Source organism: Setaria viridis, chromosome 9, assembly GCF_005286985.2.
Source record: "Setaria viridis chromosome 9, Setaria_viridis_v4.0, whole genome shotgun sequence".
NCBI classification, from domain to species: domain Eukaryota; kingdom Viridiplantae; phylum Streptophyta; class Magnoliopsida; order Poales; family Poaceae; genus Setaria; species Setaria viridis.
In genome coordinates, this window is record NC_048271.2 from 42,637,431 (window position 1) to 42,658,880 (window position 21,450).

Below are 21,450 nucleotides of genomic sequence, written 5' to 3' on the forward strand. Positions count from 1 at the left end.
CCAATGTGTGACATGCCAGAACCCGTCGATTTTGTAGCTCCATACTTTGCCGCAATTAAGCCCTAAATCGGAGCCAACACGTTACCTTGAGTAGAACATGCAAATAAGTTTTAGGATGGTATTTGTAAAAAAAAAATAGTATCATTCCTATGGATCAAATTGCCCAATAGAATGCTACAGCCCCATGAACAAGTATCGATTTGATTTTTGCCCCCTTATTTTCTCCACTGACTAAAAGGGTGAGAGATAGAAGAGAATGGGCCTGTAATTCCTTTAATCCTTTTTGGGAGAGAGATAGAAGAGAGTGGGCCTCATCTTCTGATGCCCAAGTAGCATATAAAATTGGTTCGGATGGGCCTGGTTCACGCATCAATGCAAACGCCCAAACCCGGCCCGTCGTGTTTTTTTTTTGTATAAAATTGATATAATGCCAGTTCAGGACGGTCTGGTCTGCCGCCCGCGCTCGACACGTGCTCCCGTGACTCACACGGCGCACGTACACCCCCGCCGCCGCCCACCTCCTCTCCTCGGCCTTCCCGTTTGGGCTGGACACGTATCGGCGACGTGTCACCGTTGCTTCACGACTCACGAGCAACTCGCGCCTACTACTAGGACAGGAGGCACGTCGTCACGTCGTGTACCCGCCGTGCGCATGCCCGGCAGCTAGTTCGATCTCGCTACCTCCAGTCTCTCACACCCCTGAAATGTCCGAATCCATGGCCGACGACGTCGACGCCAGGGCGGCGGCCGCGGCAACGGGCGACGCCGGCCGCGCCAGCGGCCTCGCGGAGGGCGGGCAGCCGCCGGCGGTGAAGGGCGGCGCGACCATATCCGTGGCGGTCGTCCTGCTCGCGGTGCTGGTGGCCTCCGTCGCGGCGCTGCTGGTGTCGTCGGTGCCGCGCGCCGGCGACGGAGTCGGCGAGGGCGCCGTCGGCAAGGGGATGCATGGGGCGGCGGGCGGCGGGGCGGCGGGGGAAGCCGCGGCGAAGCGCGCCGAGCCTGTCGAGCAAGCGCTCGGCGGCGACGTCGGCATCCCGGGGTTCAACAGCCGGCTGGACGCGTTCCGCGCGTGGGCGAGGCTCACGTGGATGAAGCTCCGGCGGCCGCGCTCCGACGAGCCTCGGTATCTCATCTAGCTCACCGTCTCCTGTTCGGTGTTTTAAGTGTGCCGCGAGGTCAACTCTGAACGTGTGTCGCCGTGTGTGTGTGCTTGTGCCAAGGTACGACGCCGACGCCGCCGCCGGGAGCGCCGGCTCTGTGGCGGGCGCGGCGAAGAAGAGCTTCGAGATGGGCAAGGAGACGGTGGAGCAGGCGGCGGCGACCGCGGCAAGAGCCACGGGGGACGCCGTGGAGGCGACCAAGGAGAAGGTGAAGGGAGCAGGCTCGCCGTCCTCCTCCGACTCGGAGCTCTGAGCAGAGCGCGCCGCGTTCGTTGGCCCTGTGCAGTGTTTTGTGTAGCATCATGTAAAAAGCTGTTCTGTTTCTCTATACGCTATACAGTGACCAGTAGCTACGTTACGTAGACTTGGCTGTTGGCTCTGAACAGAGTAACCTGCACTTGAGCAGACTGAACTCTAAATCCTGACCTGGCCATTCAGATATCCTATTCCGATGCTCCAGGAGCAAAGCCGCGGCACGCCGATGCCCTGTCCAGATCACACAGCATCTAGGCCATTATGCAAAGCAAACCAATTCAGCGCAATCATCAAGCAGAGCTGAAATTTAAGCCCAACCAGCATAAACTGTATCGATTCGACAGGCAGAGTACACGCACCAACCAACTACGGCTACATGTCCATTGTTCCGAGCTCCTCAAACGACCACGTTTGCAGAGGAATCCGATGCAGACTCAAAAACTAAGGTTCCAGCAGACAACCAACGGTCACCATCGTCACCATCCGGTGCGACGACTTGCAGAGACGGGGCTACGGGTCGGCACGGTTACGATGGGCGGGGATGAACAGGGCGGAGCGGCGATCCATGTCGCGCGCACGGCGGGGGAGGAGGGGCCTGGCCTGCTTCGTCGTCGGGGCAGATGTCCCTGAACACGGGCAGCCTGGGGCGGGCGCTGGTGCTGGGGCCGTACAGCACCTCCAAAACGAAGGATTCCTGCCCCGAGGTCGGCTCTGGCTGCTCAGGTGCCGGCGGCGGTGTCTCAGGCTGCTCAGGTGGCGGCAGCGGCGGCGGCGTCTCTGTCTGCTTCGGTGCCGACGTGCCTGCTTCGTCAGCCGGCGGGGCTCTGATGACGATCGGCGTCTCGGATCGCCTCGGCGGCGGCGCCGGCGAGCCATCCGGGTGGCGGATGGTGATCCCGGGTGGCGGGTAGACTCCGGGCCTCCTGATGCCGTATGGCGGGTAGTAAACCGCCGGCGGGATGGTCACCATGGCTGGAGCAAATGTGTAGCTAGGCGGGGATGCCGGCGCCACCCACGGCGCCATGTATGCCGGCGGGGTCATGTGGTGGGGGTACTGCGGCAGCTGCATGTTGTTGTATGTATACTGCTGCCCCTGCTGGATGTTGGAGGGGAAGGGCGGGAGCTGCTGCCCCTGCTGGAAGTTGGAGGGACCGGCTCCCTGCGCGTGCCGGCGGCTCGAGGAACCCAGCTGCATGCATCAACAACGACAAATGTGAAGGCTGGTGAAAAGAATCAGTTACCAAATGAAAATGCAGTCAGTTGTCTGTACGACACTATAGCATTAGCAAAGAGCAAATGAGCAACCATAGATGCACTTAATGCATTATTGATAACAGAGGCTAAAATTTATCTTGTGAAAAGCATGGAATTCCTAACAAAGTTCAGGAAAACAAATCCTCTATCTTTATGTGGTTTACACTTTTGATCTCCAAACAAATAATTGACATGTAGCCTAAGAATACACTGAACTTTAACAAGAATACATGCCAAGATAAATGCATTGCTGCCGAAAGAAATAGCATTTTTTGTTAGTACTCGGTACTGGCTGTTGCTTATGTCTCTAGTTGATTCAGGTCTTTGTTCATTAGACAGCTCATAATGGTCAATTTTCTAAACTTGACACAATTAGGGATTTGTAGCAAACCTAGTGCAATCCTGTTAATAAATCCAGAGAATCGTAAATATGTGTTCTAAGAGAACACAAACCAACAAACCATCATAATGTAACTGCAATTTTGGAAATTGCACCTTTAAATTAACTGAAGAAGCTAGGATTTTTCGTCTGCTAAGATAACTACTAGAATTGATCATAGCAACTATTCTAGAAAACAGAACAGTATATCACTACATCCTTCACTCTGCTTCTTATTATTCTGAAGTAAACCGTTCTCTGTCTGAATGATTAACTATGAAATGGCACATATGAAGTCATCTCTATTAAACTTTTGCATAAGAGGCAAGACTAAGGTTAACGGTTCTCGGATTTTAAAAAGCAGTGCCACACATACACAAATTATCGCGCACTTTGCCTATTATCAAACTACTTCATAATTTCAAAAATAACATTCAAAATCCGGGTTAAGCAATAGGAATCATGTATGAAATCATGCAGGAGATCATCCCACGAGTCAAAACGAATGGCCCAGAAATATGTACCTCGTAGTATCTGCTGGTCCTCTGGAATTGCGTCCCACGATGGTCCTCCCTCCTCTGGTAAAACTGAAGAATCAAAGGCAAAAAAGAAATGAGTAATCAGCGTATGCATATTCGAGGGCTATTTTATCATATTCCTATCAACAATTCTACTAACAAATTGTACCCTACACGCGCGCGCGCGCACGCACGCAGGACGGCATGGACCCGAAACTTTTGATATGAGATCATCAGTGCCAAGTGAACAATTACCTGACCACCGAAGCCGCTGCGCCTGCTGTTGCTACCACGACTGCTACCGCCGCCGCTCCTACCGCTGCTGGAACCCTGAGCGCCGGAGGAGATCACGATAAGGTCGCTGGTGGAGACGGAGCGCCTGATGCCGTGCCTGTTGTTGTCGATGGAGGAGATTGAGCGCATGGCACTAGAGGGGGTGCGGAGTCCGTCATCGACGAGCACACCATCCATGACGAGCACGTCGTCATCCGTCGACACCTGCGTGTGAACCGACGAGACTAGGAGGAGATGCTGCACTGGACTCGGTGTCGGCGAGTCCTCGGGGTTTACCCGGTGGATGTTGTGGCTGTTATGGGACTCGTCGAGCTCGAGGTCGCAGCTCGTGGAGGATGATAATGGTGAGGATGACTCTGAGCCCCTGCCGTTAGCAGTAGCGTCAAACTCTGACATGAGCTGGCTGCCCGTAGGCGAGGACGACTGAAGGCGGCGGCGCTGCGACAAGGTGTGCGCAAAGCATCCTCCATTCCCGTCGGTGCCGCTACCACCGTTGTCGGGGGTGACGCAAGGGTCCATCTCTGCACACGAGGAAGTTGATTAGTACTGCAGGACCAAATTCTCAAAACATTTTGAACACAAGATTGAAGAAACGCGATAATGAATTCTGAACTAAATGCCGCACAAATGCATGCCTAAGCTGCAGAGCCAGGAATTGAAGCAGGATCGTGCAAAGTGCAATTGAGCCTAGCAAAAACAAAATGCATAAGGTGAGAGGTCTTGCTCTCCTCCCGACGCACTTGAGTCTAGCTGAGCAGCGGGAAGAAGAGAAGAGAAGAGGATTCGGAAGAGAGAATGTGAAAGCAGAGGAGGTAGTGTTTAAATATGCGAGGTGGGCGTGGGGTTGCTGGCTCAGCTCGCTGCCTCGCTGTCGGCTGTTGGGTTTAAATTTCGAAATGCAGGCCGGAAGGCAGTCATGCGGCTGGGCTTCATTTCCTGGCCTAAAGCCCATGGGCTTAAAGTGGGGCTCCAACTAGAGATATCACTGTACCCGACCTTGGCTTTGCTACTGACTCCTTTCCCCCTTTTTCTATCTAAAGAAAAAAAACTTCTCCCTTTTACTCTATCGTTTCCTTCCGGGCCAGAAACTCATGGGCTTAAAGTGGGGGCCCAACTATAGATATAACTATAGCATCCTATGGTAACTCCTTTCCTTTTTTTTTTCTGGCGAAAGAAAAAAAACTCCTCTAGTTTACTTTATCTTTTTCTGGCCCAAAAACTCATGGGCTTAAAGTGGGGCCCAACTATAGATGTAACTGCAGGCTCCTACTTTTTCTTTACTCACTCCTTTTCCCCCTTTTCTAGCTAAAGGAAATAAACTCCTCCCTTCTACTCTATCTTTCTTGCACGGTAAAAATACTTTATGAAGGATAGAAACTGAAAATGAGTTGTAAAAAGAGGGGAAAATTACCATTCTCCAATGAGTCGACCAAATCGCTTGGCGAGGATGGAGACTGATGGAGAATGTCACGCAAGGGGGGTAATCCGCAGAGATCTCTATAGTCCGTCTTCACCATCGCAACTGGTTACGACTTTGCGGATCTTTGGCGGTTGCAATTTTACGGATCTCTGACGATTGCGTCGTTGGCAATCGATGGCGGCGATGTAGAGATTCGGCAATGGTGGCGATGAATACCTAAAGAGATGGCAGATGTGGCAATTTTAGAGTGACAAATATGGTGATTTTGAAGAAGTTGAGCAGAGGAATTTGTGATTTGTAGGTTAGCGGAGATTACCTAGGTGGAGATGCCGGAGACGCCTGATGATTTGAGGAGAACATCAAGGGGAGATGTCATCGCTAGGCTACCTTTGCAAGGAGTGTAATTTAGAGATGGGGAATTCGAGCCGGGGTAGTTTTATATATGGACGAAGCTAGTGGATTGGTGCACATACCGTATGGTGCCTTAGGTGGGATGACATCACTAAATAAGAATACCGGACAAGTGTGCATTGTTGACACATATAGGTTGTTGGGTTTGGACTACAAATGCAATGACTTGGCTTTTATAATTAAACTATTAAAATATACCATGAATTGCATAGAAAATATTAAAAATATATCCTCACAATTTTTCTAAGTTTGTTAACTTTATATTTGTAGAAAAGTATAAATGATTTCCATTTAAGTTAAAGTATGTCCATATTATTACACAGATTGTATATCAAGGCTAAAGTTGGATATATCCACGAAGATCGCACAGGAGTGAGGGTTTCTCTAAAAACATGGTTCTACATAGGTTTTCTAGGCAACCAAGCATATATTAAAAAAAAAAGCAGATGGTTTGACATGCTAGCACATGCAAAAAATGTTATAAATTTTTGATACATACCATTTTTTTTTGTTTTTTCCACTCATTGTATGCTTACAGTTGATCTTGCATTTTTGTGAAATAGGTAGCCTAATATCATCTCATACATATTAATCTCTGCAATTTTTCATTCAAATATTAAACTTAGGATATATGATGTAAAGTTAAAATAATTGTCTCAAATAACCAACCATTCTTGTCTCTAAATCTCACCTAGGTTGGCAACTTAGGTGATTTTGATGAAGTTGAGTGGAAAAGTAGGTGTGAGCTTACCAAAGATTCCTGAGGTGGTGGTGAAGACATCAAGACCCACATAGATCTAGGTTGAAGACATGAAGATCGTGTAGAGGGGAAACAGGGGTTAATGACGAATGTAGTTAGTTAAGATTTGTTAATTTGGAACATAAAAATACCAAGGCCATACTAAATTGAAGTATTTTTTAATGTATACCACAATCTATTATATAGAAACAAAAGCCAAATATAGTTACATAACTGTGGGATAGAGCTTTTTAGTAGTACACGGTGTATAGACACGTGGAATTTTTTAAAAAAAATATTTTTTCCTATCCCTGATGAATGGATTTTTTTTTAAGAAAACAAGCAAACGATTATCATTGTAATATTCCCTTGTTTTTTCTAATTCTCACTTGTAGCCATACTTATTTCTACACACCTTATTACAGCTTTTCACTTGAAGATGCTCTAAATATGTGGTCGATGAGGCCACTATGGAGAACAATTCTTTGTTCAAAGAGGATGTAGATATTCTCCTAAAGTGAAAAGGAAGATCCTAATATTCCCCTAAAAGGCCTTGATAGCATGTTTTCGTTTTCTTGAGCTACTTTTCTTTTATGCCTCCACGTATGCGAACAAATCTTGCCACTGAAATTATATGGCACACTAGACATCTATGCTTATGTTCTTTACGTACTCCCTCCGTCCTAAAAAGAATGCAATTTTCACTTTCCAAGAAGTCAACTAATTTTAAATTTGATCAAATTTATACAAACTAACTAGTACTAACATTTATGGTACAAAATAAATATCAATATATTAATCATGTAATATATTTTCATACTAAATCTATTTCGAGACGTGAATGTTAGTACTTTTTGTATAAATTTGGTCAAATTTAAAACTGTTTGATTCCTCGAGAAACGAGAGTTGCATTGTTTTGGGGACGGAGGGAATACACAACAACAAAAATAAATTTCAAACCAAACTCAGGCAAAAAAAATTCGACAATATGCTGATCAGTAAACAACACCCGAGAGATGTAGCAAAACCCTTTTACGATTGATGAATAACTACTATTGTTTAGGTAATCTGTTTGTAGTAGAGATTATCTGTACCTCGAAAGGGGAAGATAGGAGCAGATAACTGGTGCAGTATGTCAAGGAATTGGAGGGGGAAAAGGAAATCCAAGTGGCTCGGGACCCGAAGGAAATGGAACCATCCAGAGCCTTTTGGAAGCAGCAGCAGCGACCCCGCGGTTTGACGAGTTTGCCCCCGTCGCCCTCCCTTCTCCCCCGGTCCGCCGCTTCCTCTTCTTATACCCTCCTCCTCACCCACCCCTCTCCCGCAGCCTCTCCCCCCATCGGCGGTCTTCCCGAAGTCGTCTAAACCCTAATCCCCCAAATCCCCGACGCAAAACAACACGCAGCGTGCCGGAGCTCTCGAGGAGGAAGCATGAGGTACTAAACTCGCTGCGATCCTTCCGTAGTTCTTGAATTTCATGAGCCCTGGAGCTGCTGTTTGGTGCTGTTCTGGTTGTGGAGTTTGTGATATCTATTTATGTGCAATTATCGTGGTGTTATTCAGCCCGTAGGTTATCAGCAAGCCTGCTTTCTTGCTCGTTGGGGGAAATAGACTAGGAAACACGACGCGCCGGAGAAAATTTGTTGACAACTTGTTTAACATGGCCGCTTGGAAATGTGAAATTATCAGGCATCTGATTTCGATAGACATGCTCTTGATACTTGCTGTTATATGTGTATTGCTTATAATTGTTTTGAATACTTCTCGAGTAGCTTGGGGTGAATTATGCAATGATTGTGTCAAACTGTCAGTAGTCTGCAAGTTGCTGGTGTTTGGGGATTCGAATATTCTGTCGTACCATCTCTGGTTATCTAATATGTTCTTAGAGGCTGAGATATGTTGACTTTGAGTATGGTTTTCAGCTGCATATTCTTGTGATCGATTTGCTTTGCAGTCGCCATCCCATCACCAAGTGGGCGCAGAGGTCTGACAGGGTGTTCTTGACGATCGAGCTGCCAGATGCCAAGGATGTGAAGCTGAACTTGAAGCCTGAGGGCCATTTCAACTTCTCGGCGAAAGGCTCTGATGACTTGCCCTATGAGTTGGACCTCGAGCTGTTTGATGCTGTTAACGTGGAGGTTAGTGCAATTATTAACAGGTTTTCTTCAGGATGTAGCATTCTAGGCCGCTAATTGTATCAGTCCTGCTGTTTGCAGGAGAGCAAGGCAGCTGTTGCCCCAAGGACCATATGCTACCTGATCAAGAAAGCTGAGAGCAAGTGGTGGCCAAGGCTGCCGAAAAAGGAGGGCAAGCCACCTGTGTTCTTGAAGGTTGACTGGGACAAATGGCAGGATGAGGATGATGAGGACGTCGGATGTAAGTCTTCCAAGTTTTGGTTGATTCTGTATTTGTTTTCAAACCACTATCTAGTTTAGCTTGAATTGACTTATGTTATTCATGCTGCAGTTAATGACTTTGGTGACATGGACTTCTCGGTAAGTGTCTAATGAAAGCTTTCTTCAATGATTGAGAAGATGGAGCAAATGGTCTCATAGTATTTGTGCATGTAGAAACTGGACATGGGTGGTGCTGATGATGATGATATTGAGGATGATGAAGATGATGTGGTTGAAAGCGCTAACAACGGTATGCCATTCTCCTTGTCCTCTCAACGATTTATTTGGTTAAAGACAGCTGTTCCTGGATTTTAGCCATAGATTTTGCACTATCACGAGGATCTGGACATTCTAGTACGGATATTGGAATTTTCTCTAAATTTTGTTAACAGTTAACTTGTAATTGTAGAAACTTTCTGAATGGTGTACTGGCAGAGTAGTCTAGAAGGTCATCCAACCTTTACATTTAGCCCTTTAGTATTGCCATTTCTTGCAACCAGAATATAAATAGTTTTATGACACTTTCCAAATGACATCAATAACAAAATACAATAGCTCAATAGCTTGCGTATCACCCTGTCATCAAACAGATACAGAAGCTAGAACCCTTTTTCTTTGTACTTTATTCTTGACTTCCTGTGGCTGCTTAAAAAAAGTTGATAACGATATCCTTAAACGTGCTGGTAGACCCAGTCATTTGCCGCCTGGTGATTCTTAGGCAAGACACTGCCAGTCTTAAGGGTTGATTTCTTCACAGTGCTATATGGTCCAAGTCAGGGTCTTGGCCGTCAGAGTGTTGATTAGTATGCAAAAATGTTGTGGAGTTCTTAGTCCACATTGTCTTGTCTTTCCCTTGAAGGCTGTTCCAACCTTGACTTGCAACATATCTTGTGAGTTTTGAAGACATTATACTGAACTGATCTTGTTGCACGGAAAACAAAATGCAGATGGTGGTGCTAAGGCAGAGGAGAGCAAGGGGGAGGGAGCAGTTCCAGCAGCCGCCACTGCAGAGGAAGCAAAGCCATGAAGAAGGAAATGAGTTCGCTCGGCACCATCGGTGACCGAGCATGATATCTAGCTAGACTAGATGCTCCCTTAGATTTTTGGTGTAAAATCTGGAGGATTGGATTGATCACTCACTGCATATGAAGTAAAGAAAACCAAACAGTCGTGCACTCTGCTGTTGTAGTTTTCGGCTGAACCTTGTGAACTGCTGGTATAATATTTGGTCAGAGCTTATTTGCATCCACCATAGGAGATGCTTTTCGATGTTTGTATGACACGATAGCTCTGTTTATTGTAGCCGTCTTGTGATGCATCTTGTGGCTATCAGAATAGAGCAACGGACACCAACCATGCTTGGTCATTGATTTTAAGCATGGTTGGCATGAAAATGGCACAACCCAGTTAGGCCGAGGATTGGTTGTATGCCTGCTGGCGCTGGACCGTCATTAACGCATCATCGAATCCAAAGTCCAAACCAGCTGGAATGTCAACCTGGCGGCCGGCGGCTATCTTGGGGCGTTGCCGGCAGAGCTTGTCGCCGGGCCACTTGCCGCTGCAGGCTGTGGAGCCAAAGCACCCAGCTGTCCGGTTTTTTCTCAACATAATCAAGTACCAGTACCAGAACTCATACCGAGTCCAACTTTGTTCATCGGTTCAAGTGGATAATCTATCACTATCAGACCACAAGAGCACCAGACCTTCAGAATAGTAAACACAGTTCTGAAGATACAACACTCTCCTGACGAAACATCGCGGCTACAGCTGACACCTTCGCATCTCTCATTCAATCACAACAAATCGGAGGACAAAGAAGCTCCTATGATACCTCAACAAGGTGCCGGTTCTGATACACAGACTAGAAACTATATTAAGTACAAACAAAGAAGGGAAAAAGCACAAACTGACCATGCCTAACGAAATAATAGTGAAGACATGATATCTTTCTTTGTTAAATTGACACTTCTATGCACTGCTTCAACTGTCAGGTAGTCTCATATTAAGCACTTCTGGTGGTGGCCGAAGAGTGCAAACCATTTCCCTCGTCTTCCCGAAATAGACCTGCCACCAAAACCATATTAAGCTTGACGACCAATGAATTTGAAAATGGCAAATGATGGCCGCGGATCTCGGTATCCACAAAATTTGTGTCACTGTCGATGCAAAAGCGTTACCTGGTCCAGTGAATTTCTCAGCTTCCCCTCCATTTCTTCTATCATTTTCCCCATATTAACGAGGTGCCCATCTGCTACAGCAAGAGTCATGCTCATCTGCAAATAGAACCAGATACTTGTCGCATTAGCCCCTCCAAGTTTCTATATACCTCAGTAATGCTTCTAATCAAAGAAGTGTCCACCAGACAATGCCTACATAGTTGATAAACAAATTACCAACAATAGATACATAAACACATCAAAGTTATTCATTGTTTTTCTTAGTCCAGCTACCATGTTCCTATCTGTCTTCTTGGCTTTGATAAACTGCAAGTAGCATAGCAGTTCACTAATTGATAACCAGCCTACACATTTCTTTTTCTGGTGAACACCGTTACATGCACGAAGTCTCAGATCCATTAAATATACATCAATAGCAGTAGCTGGAAAATAGGGACGCCCGTTGTTCCTCATGTAAAATTAAAGAACCTTGATTAAAACAGCATGCCCTTGGTCTGGAAGAAATTTAACACTACATGAGCAAAGAGGAGGAGCGGGAGACAGACCTGCCGTCTAATTGATCCAGACAAATTGAAAGTTCCAGACTGCTTGTTGTCTGTTGTCAATGACAGCATCACAGTGCTGTTCAAGCAGTAATGTGCTGCTCCTTCTTCTTCAGGACCAACCTATTAGCATCACACATGTTTTTAACTGTTAAGTAGGAATATAAAAAAAAGGCAATAGAAGGAGACAAACCAGGTTATGAATTGACAATCCATGAGCAAGGTTACCATGAGAAAATAAACAGATGGTCTAACAATTGACTATTTATAGGCAAGGTTACTATGAGTTACCTGAATTACATGAATGGCATCCCATGAACCAATCTGCATGTACCCTCTTGTTCCTTGTCCATCTGAAACCACAAAACAGATGATTAAAAAAAGTTTAGAGTATTTAGTGAGAAAACAAGATCACTTCAGGCATTTGTGTGGACCTTTCTTAATTAAGAAGCATGCAATAAAACCACCATTATCTTCATCCTCCCAAATGTACACAGATGAGATCCCACCTTCATAGTACCTATTTGTTAACAGAAGATCTTGTTACTTGCTTTACATCCACATGATAAATATCATCATTCATATACTAAATTGAGGAACCATGCCATGCTACTATGGGTCATAGCCTTCTTCATATTGCATTTACTTCGCATTACAGCTTTAAGGAGACAGTAAGATGAAATATGAGTCTTACTGGTCACGATAGACAGAGAAAACTTCATTTGCCTCAATCTCGAGATTTCTCATCTCTTCAGAGGGAACTGTACCATCTTCCAAAGGAGGGTCATATTTGTTCGACCAAGGTGATCTGCAAGCCAACCTCATAATCAAAAGGCAAGAAGCAAAACAGACCCACAAGGTTTCAAGTTTGCCCAACAACCCAACTCAATCAGACTACTTAATGCATCCATGGTTCCGCACACTAATTTTCTTGATTGGGGATGCCACAGAGAATCAGGTGTCAGTATCACTAGGCAGTGTTTATCCAGATCAGGCACCACAATGAGAATTGCAACACGCTACAAAATGAAGAGATAATCGAATCTAATGCATCATTTCCATTCTCTTACTTTTTGTTTCCCTAGTTACCATTCTACAATGGCTGCACCTTCAAATGCTTATGAATAAAATGAAATCATGGGGGTAATGGTGAGCTACTGACCTATATGAGTCGGCGTCACGGTTATACTCGCATAGAATGTATTCCTTCAGATTCTCCTTATCCATGCAAACCTGCAAAAGGATACACCATTTTTTCCTTGTGTATCAGTAAGAGACTGGGAGCATGGAGAAACGAGAGGCAAGCAAAGGGAACTGAAGAATCTAACTGTTGGCAACAAGGTAGCACACGACTAGGATTCATTCACCCAGGGAATTCATTCAAGCTGTTGGCAACAAGGTACCACACTTGTAGGATTCCTTCAAGAATCCATTCGGCGGGCAGCAAACTTTGGTTCGGTTCCATTCAAAAGGGCAAAATGGGATTGGAACAGAACGATTCTATTGGACCTCGATTCAGACGAATCCAAGGCAAGCACAGGTGCGCGCGCGCGCGCACGCACGCACGTCAGGAACCAAAGGGGGCGCAACGCAAGGCAACGAATGCGCATTTGTTGATGAACACAAAGCAATCAAAGGAGACGCGCGCCCGGCGGAGCATCCAATTCCCACGAGCGACCTCCGAGACGACGAAATCAAATGCGCCGGCGCCCAATCCTAACCGAACCGAGGAGCCGGCGGGGACGGCGTGAGGGGTACCTGGAGCGGGAGGTCGACCTGGGAGAGGAGGTCGAGGGAGTGGTCGGGGAGGAGGGAGAGCAGCGCGTTGAGCGCCGTCTCCGCGCTGCCCGGCGGCATCCGCCGCATCAGATCCATCGCCGCCTCCATGCGACCCGGCACTCTGTTTCACCTTTGCTCGTCCTGTCCCCGCGTCCTCCTCTCGTGGATCCCTCGTCGCTTCTCCTCCTCCAGCTGCTACGTCGTCGTCGTCCTCTCCCCTCGTTTGGTTTCGTTGCTTCCGTCCTAATTCAGTTGATCGTCCCTCCTCAGCTTCGTCTTCTTCTGTGGCTCTCTTTCCATTTCGTCGTCTCTTTCTTTTGTTTTCTTTGCTTCTTTTGTGTGTTTGCGGTGCTGTTGATGTCGCGGAACAGCATCTCTCTGCAGATACACCCTGATGACCCGTTCGAGACAGGGAACTGGTAGCCCAGCCCCACCATGGGCAACCACCGATCTTCTAAACAAAGGGCTCGTTTGGTACCGTAGCGCACAGTGCTCTTTGGTACGGTAGCTCACAGTGCTAAATAGCACGTATTATTATAGCGTGAAGCTGAAATCCCTTTAGCCTAAGGCCTTGTTTAGTTCCCAATTTGGGAGTTGCAAAATTGGCATTTTGCCATAAATGCGCAACTGTAGCGTTTCGTTTGTATTTGTGAATTATTGTCCAAATATTGACTAATTAGGCTCAAAAGATTCGTCTCGCAAAGTACAACAAAACTGTGCAATTAGTTTTTGATTTCGTCTACATTTAGTACTCCATGCATGTACCGCAAGTTTGATGTGATAGGGAATCTTCTTTTTGCATAGTGTCAAAGTTGGGAGTCTGGAGGAAACTAAACATGGCCTAAGTCACGCTGAAGGGACCTAATTCTTTTAGAGAAAAAAAACGATACTCCCTCCGTTTCAAATTGTAGGTCGTTTTGGCTTTTCTAGATTCATCGATATTATTATACATCTAGACCTATGCTATATCTAAATGCATAATAATATCTATGTAGCTAGAAAAGCCAAAAATACCTACAATTTGGAACGGAGGAAGTAAATCCAAACTCATGGTTACCTCTTATTAAAGAAGACTCGAATTTGAGTGAGACATGCAGCCACATCATCAACCATTTGAGCTAAGTTCACTTCTCCACCTTAAAATGATTGCTTTCATTATTTTTAAATATATGAAGGATAAACTAATTAGTTCAAAGCGTTGTATACTTAAAAAATGGGTAGAGTGTTATTTGGTGATACCATAGAAATATTTGGACAATATCATCCGAGGGAATAGCACATTGGGCACATAACCTTGCAAGCAAAATTTGGACCCGAGATCGAATCTCATACACAAAGAACTTCATCGATCGATATAGCAAGGTACTTTCTACCACTCTGCTGTCATGGCATTCAAGTCTCGCACAACTTGTTCAAGATTTGATTGCTTACAACTATGCAGAGTGCAAAAAAGTGTTCCTCCGTAGAATCTTTCTCATTCCGTTTGTTGACCCTTGGCAACAAGAATAACTCTCAAGGCTCACCAATCCCAGAGCACGTCCGTTACAAATCTACAACTACCACATGACACTGACCAGGGCTGAATAAAGCTTGCTATTTCATTCTGTAGCAAAGTACAATTACCACAAGGGATGGGATGCACTCGAAGCAATGACGGATGGCCACATGAGAAAACCAAATGATTCTGCCTCAAGTGTCATCGTAACAGAAAAGGATGTTGCTTAGATGCGAGTGCAAGTAAACTTCGCATGCATAGCAGCGTTGCTCAATCCAAACCTGATCCAGCTGAGATCCAGCACTCCTTCGGGATATCTCTTACATGTCTTGTTTAATTATTTTTTGCAAGGGATGCTTGTTACAGTTTTGGTACAGCAGCATGTGAGAATAACGTTACATGATCTCTACATCTCTATACTAATTTACAACAGATTCAGAATACAAGATACTTATGCTCCATGAAGCACACAACACGACACGTCCCCAAAAGTAAGGGAGCGATCTACTCATCTGTTATGCTCTACATTCTGATTGCCGACTACTGTCCAATGACTGGAATAGGCAGCAACCGCTGGTAAAACCGTCTTAAACTGATGAAATCCGCTCGTTCTTGATCTCTGCTACTGTCCATCCCCGAATGTGAAACAGATCCAATTCGCTGCCATCAAACTGTGCGCATCATGAACCCATCACAAGCTTTAAGGAGCCAAAATTGGCATAAAGATATTGCATCTTAGCAAAGCAATCAAGTAAATCATGCAGCACATGAACTCTTAACAAAATATGCAGCATATAAGCAACAGCTTTAAGATTTTATGGAAATATGTAGATATGTTCTGCAAATGAAATAAAATCATAAAAATATCTCACCATACCTGTTGGTTGCAGTTGTGGTAGAATCTGCACTATAAGGACTGAGCTTCTACAGTTCCATCCGTTCTCTTCAAAGTATAGATGTTCCTATTCAAGGCGGACACTCTGCTAGAGAATATTTGTCTGCTTTGTTTTGACTTTTGCTATACGCTCCTCGTAAGAGGCTGAAATAAGAAAATTCATGAAGCATTAGTTTCAGATGTATGATTGTATGAAAGTGCAAGGGGAAAATGTTGAAACTAAGCACTGCATTGGACGATTAAAAATTAGATATGCATGCACAATGGACTGATTTTGTTGTGAAGTACTGCCCAAGAACTATCAAAATGGATTGCCAGAATAATGAAGAGGCAACTATAGACTGATATGATCAAACACAAAGCATAGTTTTTTCATAAGGAGACATAACACCAGAAGAATGTTCTACATGTTCAGACTGTAAAAAAAAGGAAACTTACGCTCTGTTTGTCGTGATAGGAGAGGAATATGATTCCTCTTCTTCTGTAGTGTTTCCAGTGGATTAGATTCTGCAGTGGAATCTGACTATTAGAACATTAGAGTACTAAATAGAACTAAATATTTAATTGTATGTACCTGGACAAGGTAAACAGGACAACGCCTCGTGAAATATTTCAGCTTGGAGCATATAATGATGATATTCATCATTCAAGTGCTCAGTCAGAGACTGACTCACATCTGAAGTGCAATAATATCATCACAATTAATATCCATGCAAAAGACAAAAAGTTTTGTGCAATGAAGACAATAGAATGTAGAGTCTAGCTTTATGCAAAAAATAAGTACTGATTTGACAACTCATTTCTCAAAAGATACTTGCTCAATGCCATGGTCAAAAGTTTTCTTATATACAATTATATTATGTTAATCCATTAAGTCTAAAGCATAAGCAGAAAAAAAATCATCTAGATCTACCATTTTTCACAGTCAAATCAAGATCTGGAAGTAAACTTTATGCGGTCAGACACGCAAGTGATACATCTTGCTTGCAGTGATAGTTAAATACCTCATGACGAAAAAATGATTTCTGAATGTTATGTCCAAAAGTCTAACAAGACAAACCTGATGAACACATAAAGTCGGCTTTATCAAATTGACAGGATCGCAAAATCAATGGAAGCTCAGCTGCCATTTTATACTGAGGTTTCCTAGGAGTTTTAGTAATATCCAATAGTGAATCAACTACCTGTGGGTAAATAAGAAAAATTGGCAAAGGTAAGTAATCTTTACAGAACCAGGGAAACATGCTTTCATCAAGTGTACATTACACCTGGTTCTTGCATGGATGTTCCACTCATATCCATGAACTTGAGAACTAAACATCAAGGTTTCTAAGCTTACACATGTGAATATGCGGCTGCCATTGCACCATAACAGCATAACGTATAGGGACTTAAGTGTCAAGAGTTCATAATTCATGGACCTAAGGGAACATTTATGCAGTTATTGACGCTTCAACAAAAGAAGGCTGAAGAGCAGGTTTCACTTACAGATGGTGACTCAAGGCCTTGACCTATTAGAAATAGCACAGCTACCATGCAGCGAACTTGATGCCACAGAAAAGCAGTACCCTTGATCGTCATGGAGCACAGCTCATCATTGTAGGACCTAGAAGATGAAGCATTTTTACTGGACATTGCAGTATATTAAGAGCCAAAGATAAGATTGTTCAACTAAAATGAAAATTTAACCTTTTGTCACATGAAGAAATAGTAAATTCTGTAATGCGCCGCTTGTAGTTACTCACATTTGCTGCATCCATCTTACAGAAATTCCTGAAGTCATGTTCTCCAATAAATTTGGATGCAGCTTTCTGCATTTCCTGCTTGCAAATGGAAGTTGGTAGCTCAGTAGACATGTGTCTTACTTATCTAGCAACTACAGAAATCAAGGGTAATGTAAGTACCAATATATCCAAGTCCCCCCTCCAAAATAAGTATTTGTATTCCCTGCCCAAACAGGTGAATCTGCAAAATAGCAGTGGGAGAAAAAACTAATGTTGATCAGTAATCACAAAGCACCATCACAGGATAATGTATGATAACTGGACATAATAACCAGATCAAGAAAAGAGGGAGCTATTCATCTTATTTTCAAAAAAATGTAAAGGAGGCAATATATCACCTCCTTGGCTCCTTCTAAGAATTAACACTTGTCAATAGCTATATCCTCGTTTGCAAAAGAGTACATTTACTCTTGCAAGAAAGAAAAATAAAACAAAACACAAAACATATGATTTGAGCTAACCTTGCATGAAAATCTGCTGGAACAGGACACCAACCTAGTACACGTATATCTCGGGGAAGAATTCTATTCAATACCTTCACATAATCAATTTCTGTGGACAAAAGATTTTAGTGAGACAGAATAATTGTAAGCAAAGCTCAGATGCAATTGAGACATCTTCTAGGAATATTTGATACTACGACAGGAACATATGAAATGCTTTTGATAGGGGAAAATCAAGGTTTTCCCCTTAGCAAAGATAGCAAGTCGTTTAAGAAACAAATCAGATCCTGTACTCATATCACTGCATTCCTTGTTGTCCACACTACAGGAATACAAGGCAGAAGCGTACCGGATCTTTCGTCTAGCATGTCCTCTCCAACATCCTTTATGTTCGATCGCAGATATAAGGAAATCACCTGTATGTTGCAAAAGGGGTAAAACATCTCTTTCATGCATATAGCTCCAGTTTCAGCACAATACCAAACAAAAATTATAGAACAAATAATACAATTTTAAGTGGATACAGTCAACATTCCTTAAATCTCTGGCTAATTATATCCTTTAGAAAAAAAAAATTCTTCTAGAATGTGTAACAACATTTCATACAGATTTGAAATCCTATTGCATATTGAAGACCAGAAGTTTAAGACTATGTATGTAAAGGAAAGAAGGGAGAAGTGATGTCAGTATAACTCCTATGATCAGTAGCACCAAAGTATTTATTCAATAGACATGATTTCTTGTGATTCTGCTGCTACCTGTCCAGAGGCAGAAACTCCTTTGTCAGTTCTTCCACACCTCGAATAACACGATTCTTTTCTACTGGCAACCATAAGTTTTGCTCTTTCCAATGCTTTAAAAATCTCAGACTGACAAAATAGGAAAATGGAGCTTCTTGAGGAAACTTTCATTGACTTCGAAATATCAAAATAGCAAAGCAAATAGCCCATCGAGGAAATCACCTCAACTGTTGGCTCCATGTTACCTTCTGAAGAAAAGCCATAGAATCTGCATAGGAACAAGCAAAGTCATATGATAGGATTGGAGGAAAGACAGATCACAAGTAATACAAATTAACCAGCTAAGAACAGAGCGCAGATGAAGATGCCACAGAAGTCAAACATTTTTTTCTAAAAAAAACATATTACAAAATTAGAGAAGGAAAATTGGGGTTTATTTAAAATTTTATTCGTTTGGAATTTAAGCAGTTTAGTGACCACATTGAATAACAACGGTTTTATAGTACAGACAAAGTTCGGTCGACAAAGAGACTCAGTTTAAGGAGGAAACATTCTTGACATTCAGCATTTAGTTTGCTTCCATTCAATCATAGAGTAGTATGATTCTAATGGTATAGTGATTCATCAGAAACTGTTACAGCAATGGTTACCAAGTCAAAAATTTACGAATAACAGAATGCATAATAAGCAAGATATATCAAGCATGCATGTTCTATTCAGAGGATAACACACCTCTGGCCGAAGTACATGACTTTGAGAGCAACAAGTCGCTTTGGGCAGTGACTTAAAATCGCGACCTGGTGACCTGTGCATTAAACAGAAAATTTCAGTTTCTACAGAATCATTGTAATGTAGTGTTTCTGAATAGTCAAGGGAAAAGGAAACATAAAAGGCCAACCACAATGTGGACATAATGAACATTTGTGAAAATGAAAGCAAACATCACTTTATCAAAATCAGAATCATTGTAAAATAGGTGTAGCTGGTGCATCTTTAGTAGCACCTGTTCTTTTAGTACGTTTGCTTGAATCGTCAGGCAAACCATTGCCTTCCGCATTTCTGTTGCACTGTAGGTCAAAAGTAAATATATTAATTAGTAATGCTCTTGATAAAAAAAAAAGAACTAGATCAGATGAGAATTTGTTTGAAAATATGTACCTGTATTTCATTTTCAGTAGATATTACTGTGTGATCAAATGGAGGGCTCAAATCTTTTTCCAAAGCACTACTTTGATGGAATTTCTCATTATGCCGTGCTTCTGGATCACTTCCATTTAAACATGAACTGGCAACTGCAACAGACCCAACATTTTCCTCCTGTAGAAGAACAAAGTTCAGCAAAGCATCAACAGCAAGAACCTCATGGTACATGGTACAAGTTCAAGGATGCAATACACTGACTTGCTTATACAAATGATACCAACATCCAGATAATTTGAATCCTACATATGCAAACAAACTGTCCTAAGTCCTAACGCATTGTTTGAATCTTATGTGCATGATGTGTCATGCTTGGGTTCTACAAATTTATATGAGTATGCATATAGTGTTGAGGATTGCCATTTACATCTGTCGAAATTCGTTTTCAGATAACCATGGTCATGGGGAAGATTAAGGACACTAATCTAGTATAATTATGAAAACGCAACCTTCCTTGTACCATGTAACCTCTGGCAGCAAATAATGACTACAAGTTTCTCAAGTCTCGCTATAACATGAAATGGCATGCTATAACAAAGGTTAACATGTTATAACAATTTATAGACAGAAAATCAAACTTAAAAAGAAACCCCGTTTTTGCCAAAGCCTGGAGACAAGGCTATCACTGGTTCACATGAAGTCATTGATGCAAATTCACCCTCGGCGGCTAATCGAATTTTATAGGTAGTGACTAACAGGCCATATGTCTTATCTTTCAACTAAAAAAAGAACACAAATAAAACTACAAAGCTTCCATTTTCCAGTTAGCGGACTATGGAACGAACAGCTATTGGAAATTGTACTGATACCTCGCACAATCAACCTCAAAAGAACCCTTTTTCTGCCAAATCCTGAAGCTGAGGGCATTGCGGCAATTTCACCCTTGGCAGCTAATTGAATCATTGTAGGTAGTGGCCAACTGGCCATATTTCCTCATTGATGTCTTATGATCCTATCTTTTCAACAAAAAAAAAACTGCAAGGCTTCCATTTTTCAGCTAGCGAACTATGGAACGAACAGCTATTGGAAATTGTACTGATACCTCACACAATATAGCATCCTCCAAAACATTAACATGGTATAAGATTGTAAGGAAACAAGTAATTAGCTTGTGAACTCCCACATGTCTGTAAAGCTCAAGGAACAAAACCGCTCTAACCCATTGTCTCTACCTATCTTTGCAGCCGAAAGAAAGTGAAGAGCATCACCTTGAATCCGCAGGTACAGCTCGAAGCAACCTTGGCCAGCCTCTGGTTCTCCCTCTCCAACTCCTAGCCACATCCAACTCAGCATTTGAGGAAGAAAATAAAAATCACCCAACCCATCAAAGCAATTAGGCGAAGATAGCAAGCACAAGCCACGACTGCGGCTAGGGTTCGACACCTGCACGCGCATCCGCAGCGCGGCGACCTCCGCCCGCAGCGCCGCCGCTGTCTCGCCCTCAGCCGCCGCCATGGTAGCTTCCTATCGGAGCCCTACCCGCGCCCGGTAAGAGGAATCTCTTCTCGCGGCTCGCGCTACTGTCATTGTATTAGCGGGTCCGGTTAGTTAGACGTGGGCACGTGTCCG

General features: G+C 43.6%; 5 protein-coding genes across 6 annotated transcripts; 2 read left to right on the forward strand and 3 right to left on the reverse strand.

Annotated features, from left to right (window-relative positions):
• Positions 1-227: 227 nt before the first annotated feature.
• LOC117840198 (uncharacterized) lies at positions 228-1,597 on the forward strand. Its single transcript, XM_034720657.2, has 2 exons — positions 228-1,123; positions 1,221-1,597. Exons 1-2 carry the CDS (start codon positions 705-707, stop codon positions 1,411-1,413), a joined length of 612 nt encoding a protein of 203 aa, XP_034576548.1. The 5' UTR covers positions 228-704; the 3' UTR covers positions 1,414-1,597.
• A 344-nt stretch (positions 1,598-1,941) lies between these two features.
• On the reverse strand, positions 1,942-4,379 carry LOC117835699 (uncharacterized). Its single transcript, XM_034715038.2, has 3 exons — positions 3,822-4,379; positions 3,573-3,635; positions 1,942-2,604 (listed from the first exon to the last, which is right to left on the reverse strand). Exons 1-3 carry the CDS (start codon positions 4,377-4,379, stop codon positions 1,942-1,944), a joined length of 1,284 nt encoding a protein of 427 aa, XP_034570929.2.
• A 3,315-nt stretch (positions 4,380-7,694) lies between these two features.
• LOC117836262 (co-chaperone protein p23-1) lies at positions 7,695-10,075 on the forward strand. The gene is made up of 6 exons (XM_034715650.2): positions 7,695-7,866; positions 8,385-8,568; positions 8,647-8,806; positions 8,897-8,925; positions 9,001-9,076; positions 9,774-10,075. The coding sequence occupies exons 1-6, from the start codon at positions 7,862-7,864 to the stop codon at positions 9,851-9,853; spliced, it is 534 nt and encodes a 177-aa protein (XP_034571541.1). The 5' UTR covers positions 7,695-7,861; the 3' UTR covers positions 9,854-10,075.
• A 513-nt stretch (positions 10,076-10,588) lies between these two features.
• On the reverse strand, positions 10,589-13,705 carry LOC117836259 (F-actin-capping protein subunit beta). The gene is made up of 8 exons (XM_034715648.2): positions 13,304-13,705; positions 12,708-12,778; positions 12,240-12,353; positions 11,980-12,065; positions 11,837-11,898; positions 11,549-11,668; positions 11,004-11,099; positions 10,589-10,890 (listed from the first exon to the last, which is right to left on the reverse strand). The coding sequence occupies exons 1-8, from the start codon at positions 13,430-13,432 to the stop codon at positions 10,807-10,809; spliced, it is 762 nt and encodes a 253-aa protein (XP_034571539.1). The 5' UTR covers positions 13,433-13,705; the 3' UTR covers positions 10,589-10,806.
• A 1,428-nt stretch (positions 13,706-15,133) lies between these two features.
• Positions 15,134-21,421, reverse strand: LOC117836257 (uncharacterized). Of its 2 annotated transcripts, none has more exons than XM_034715646.2 (17): positions 21,265-21,421; positions 21,090-21,152; positions 19,840-19,998; positions 19,685-19,748; positions 19,414-19,486; positions 18,904-18,949; positions 18,700-18,810; positions 18,291-18,357; positions 17,960-18,050; positions 17,619-17,679; positions 17,404-17,534; positions 17,203-17,320; positions 16,775-16,898; positions 16,289-16,390; positions 16,153-16,221; positions 15,697-15,858; positions 15,134-15,479 (listed from the first exon to the last, which is right to left on the reverse strand). In XM_034715646.2, exons 1-16 carry the CDS (start codon positions 21,334-21,336, stop codon positions 15,803-15,805), a joined length of 1,407 nt encoding a protein of 468 aa, XP_034571537.1. In that variant the 5' UTR covers positions 21,337-21,421; the 3' UTR covers positions 15,134-15,479; positions 15,697-15,802. The 2 variants fall into 2 exon arrangements, with proteins under 2 accessions (XP_034571537.1, XP_034571536.1); XM_034715645.2 differs by having other exon boundaries at positions 15,134-15,490.
• Positions 21,422-21,450: the final 29 nt, after the last annotated feature.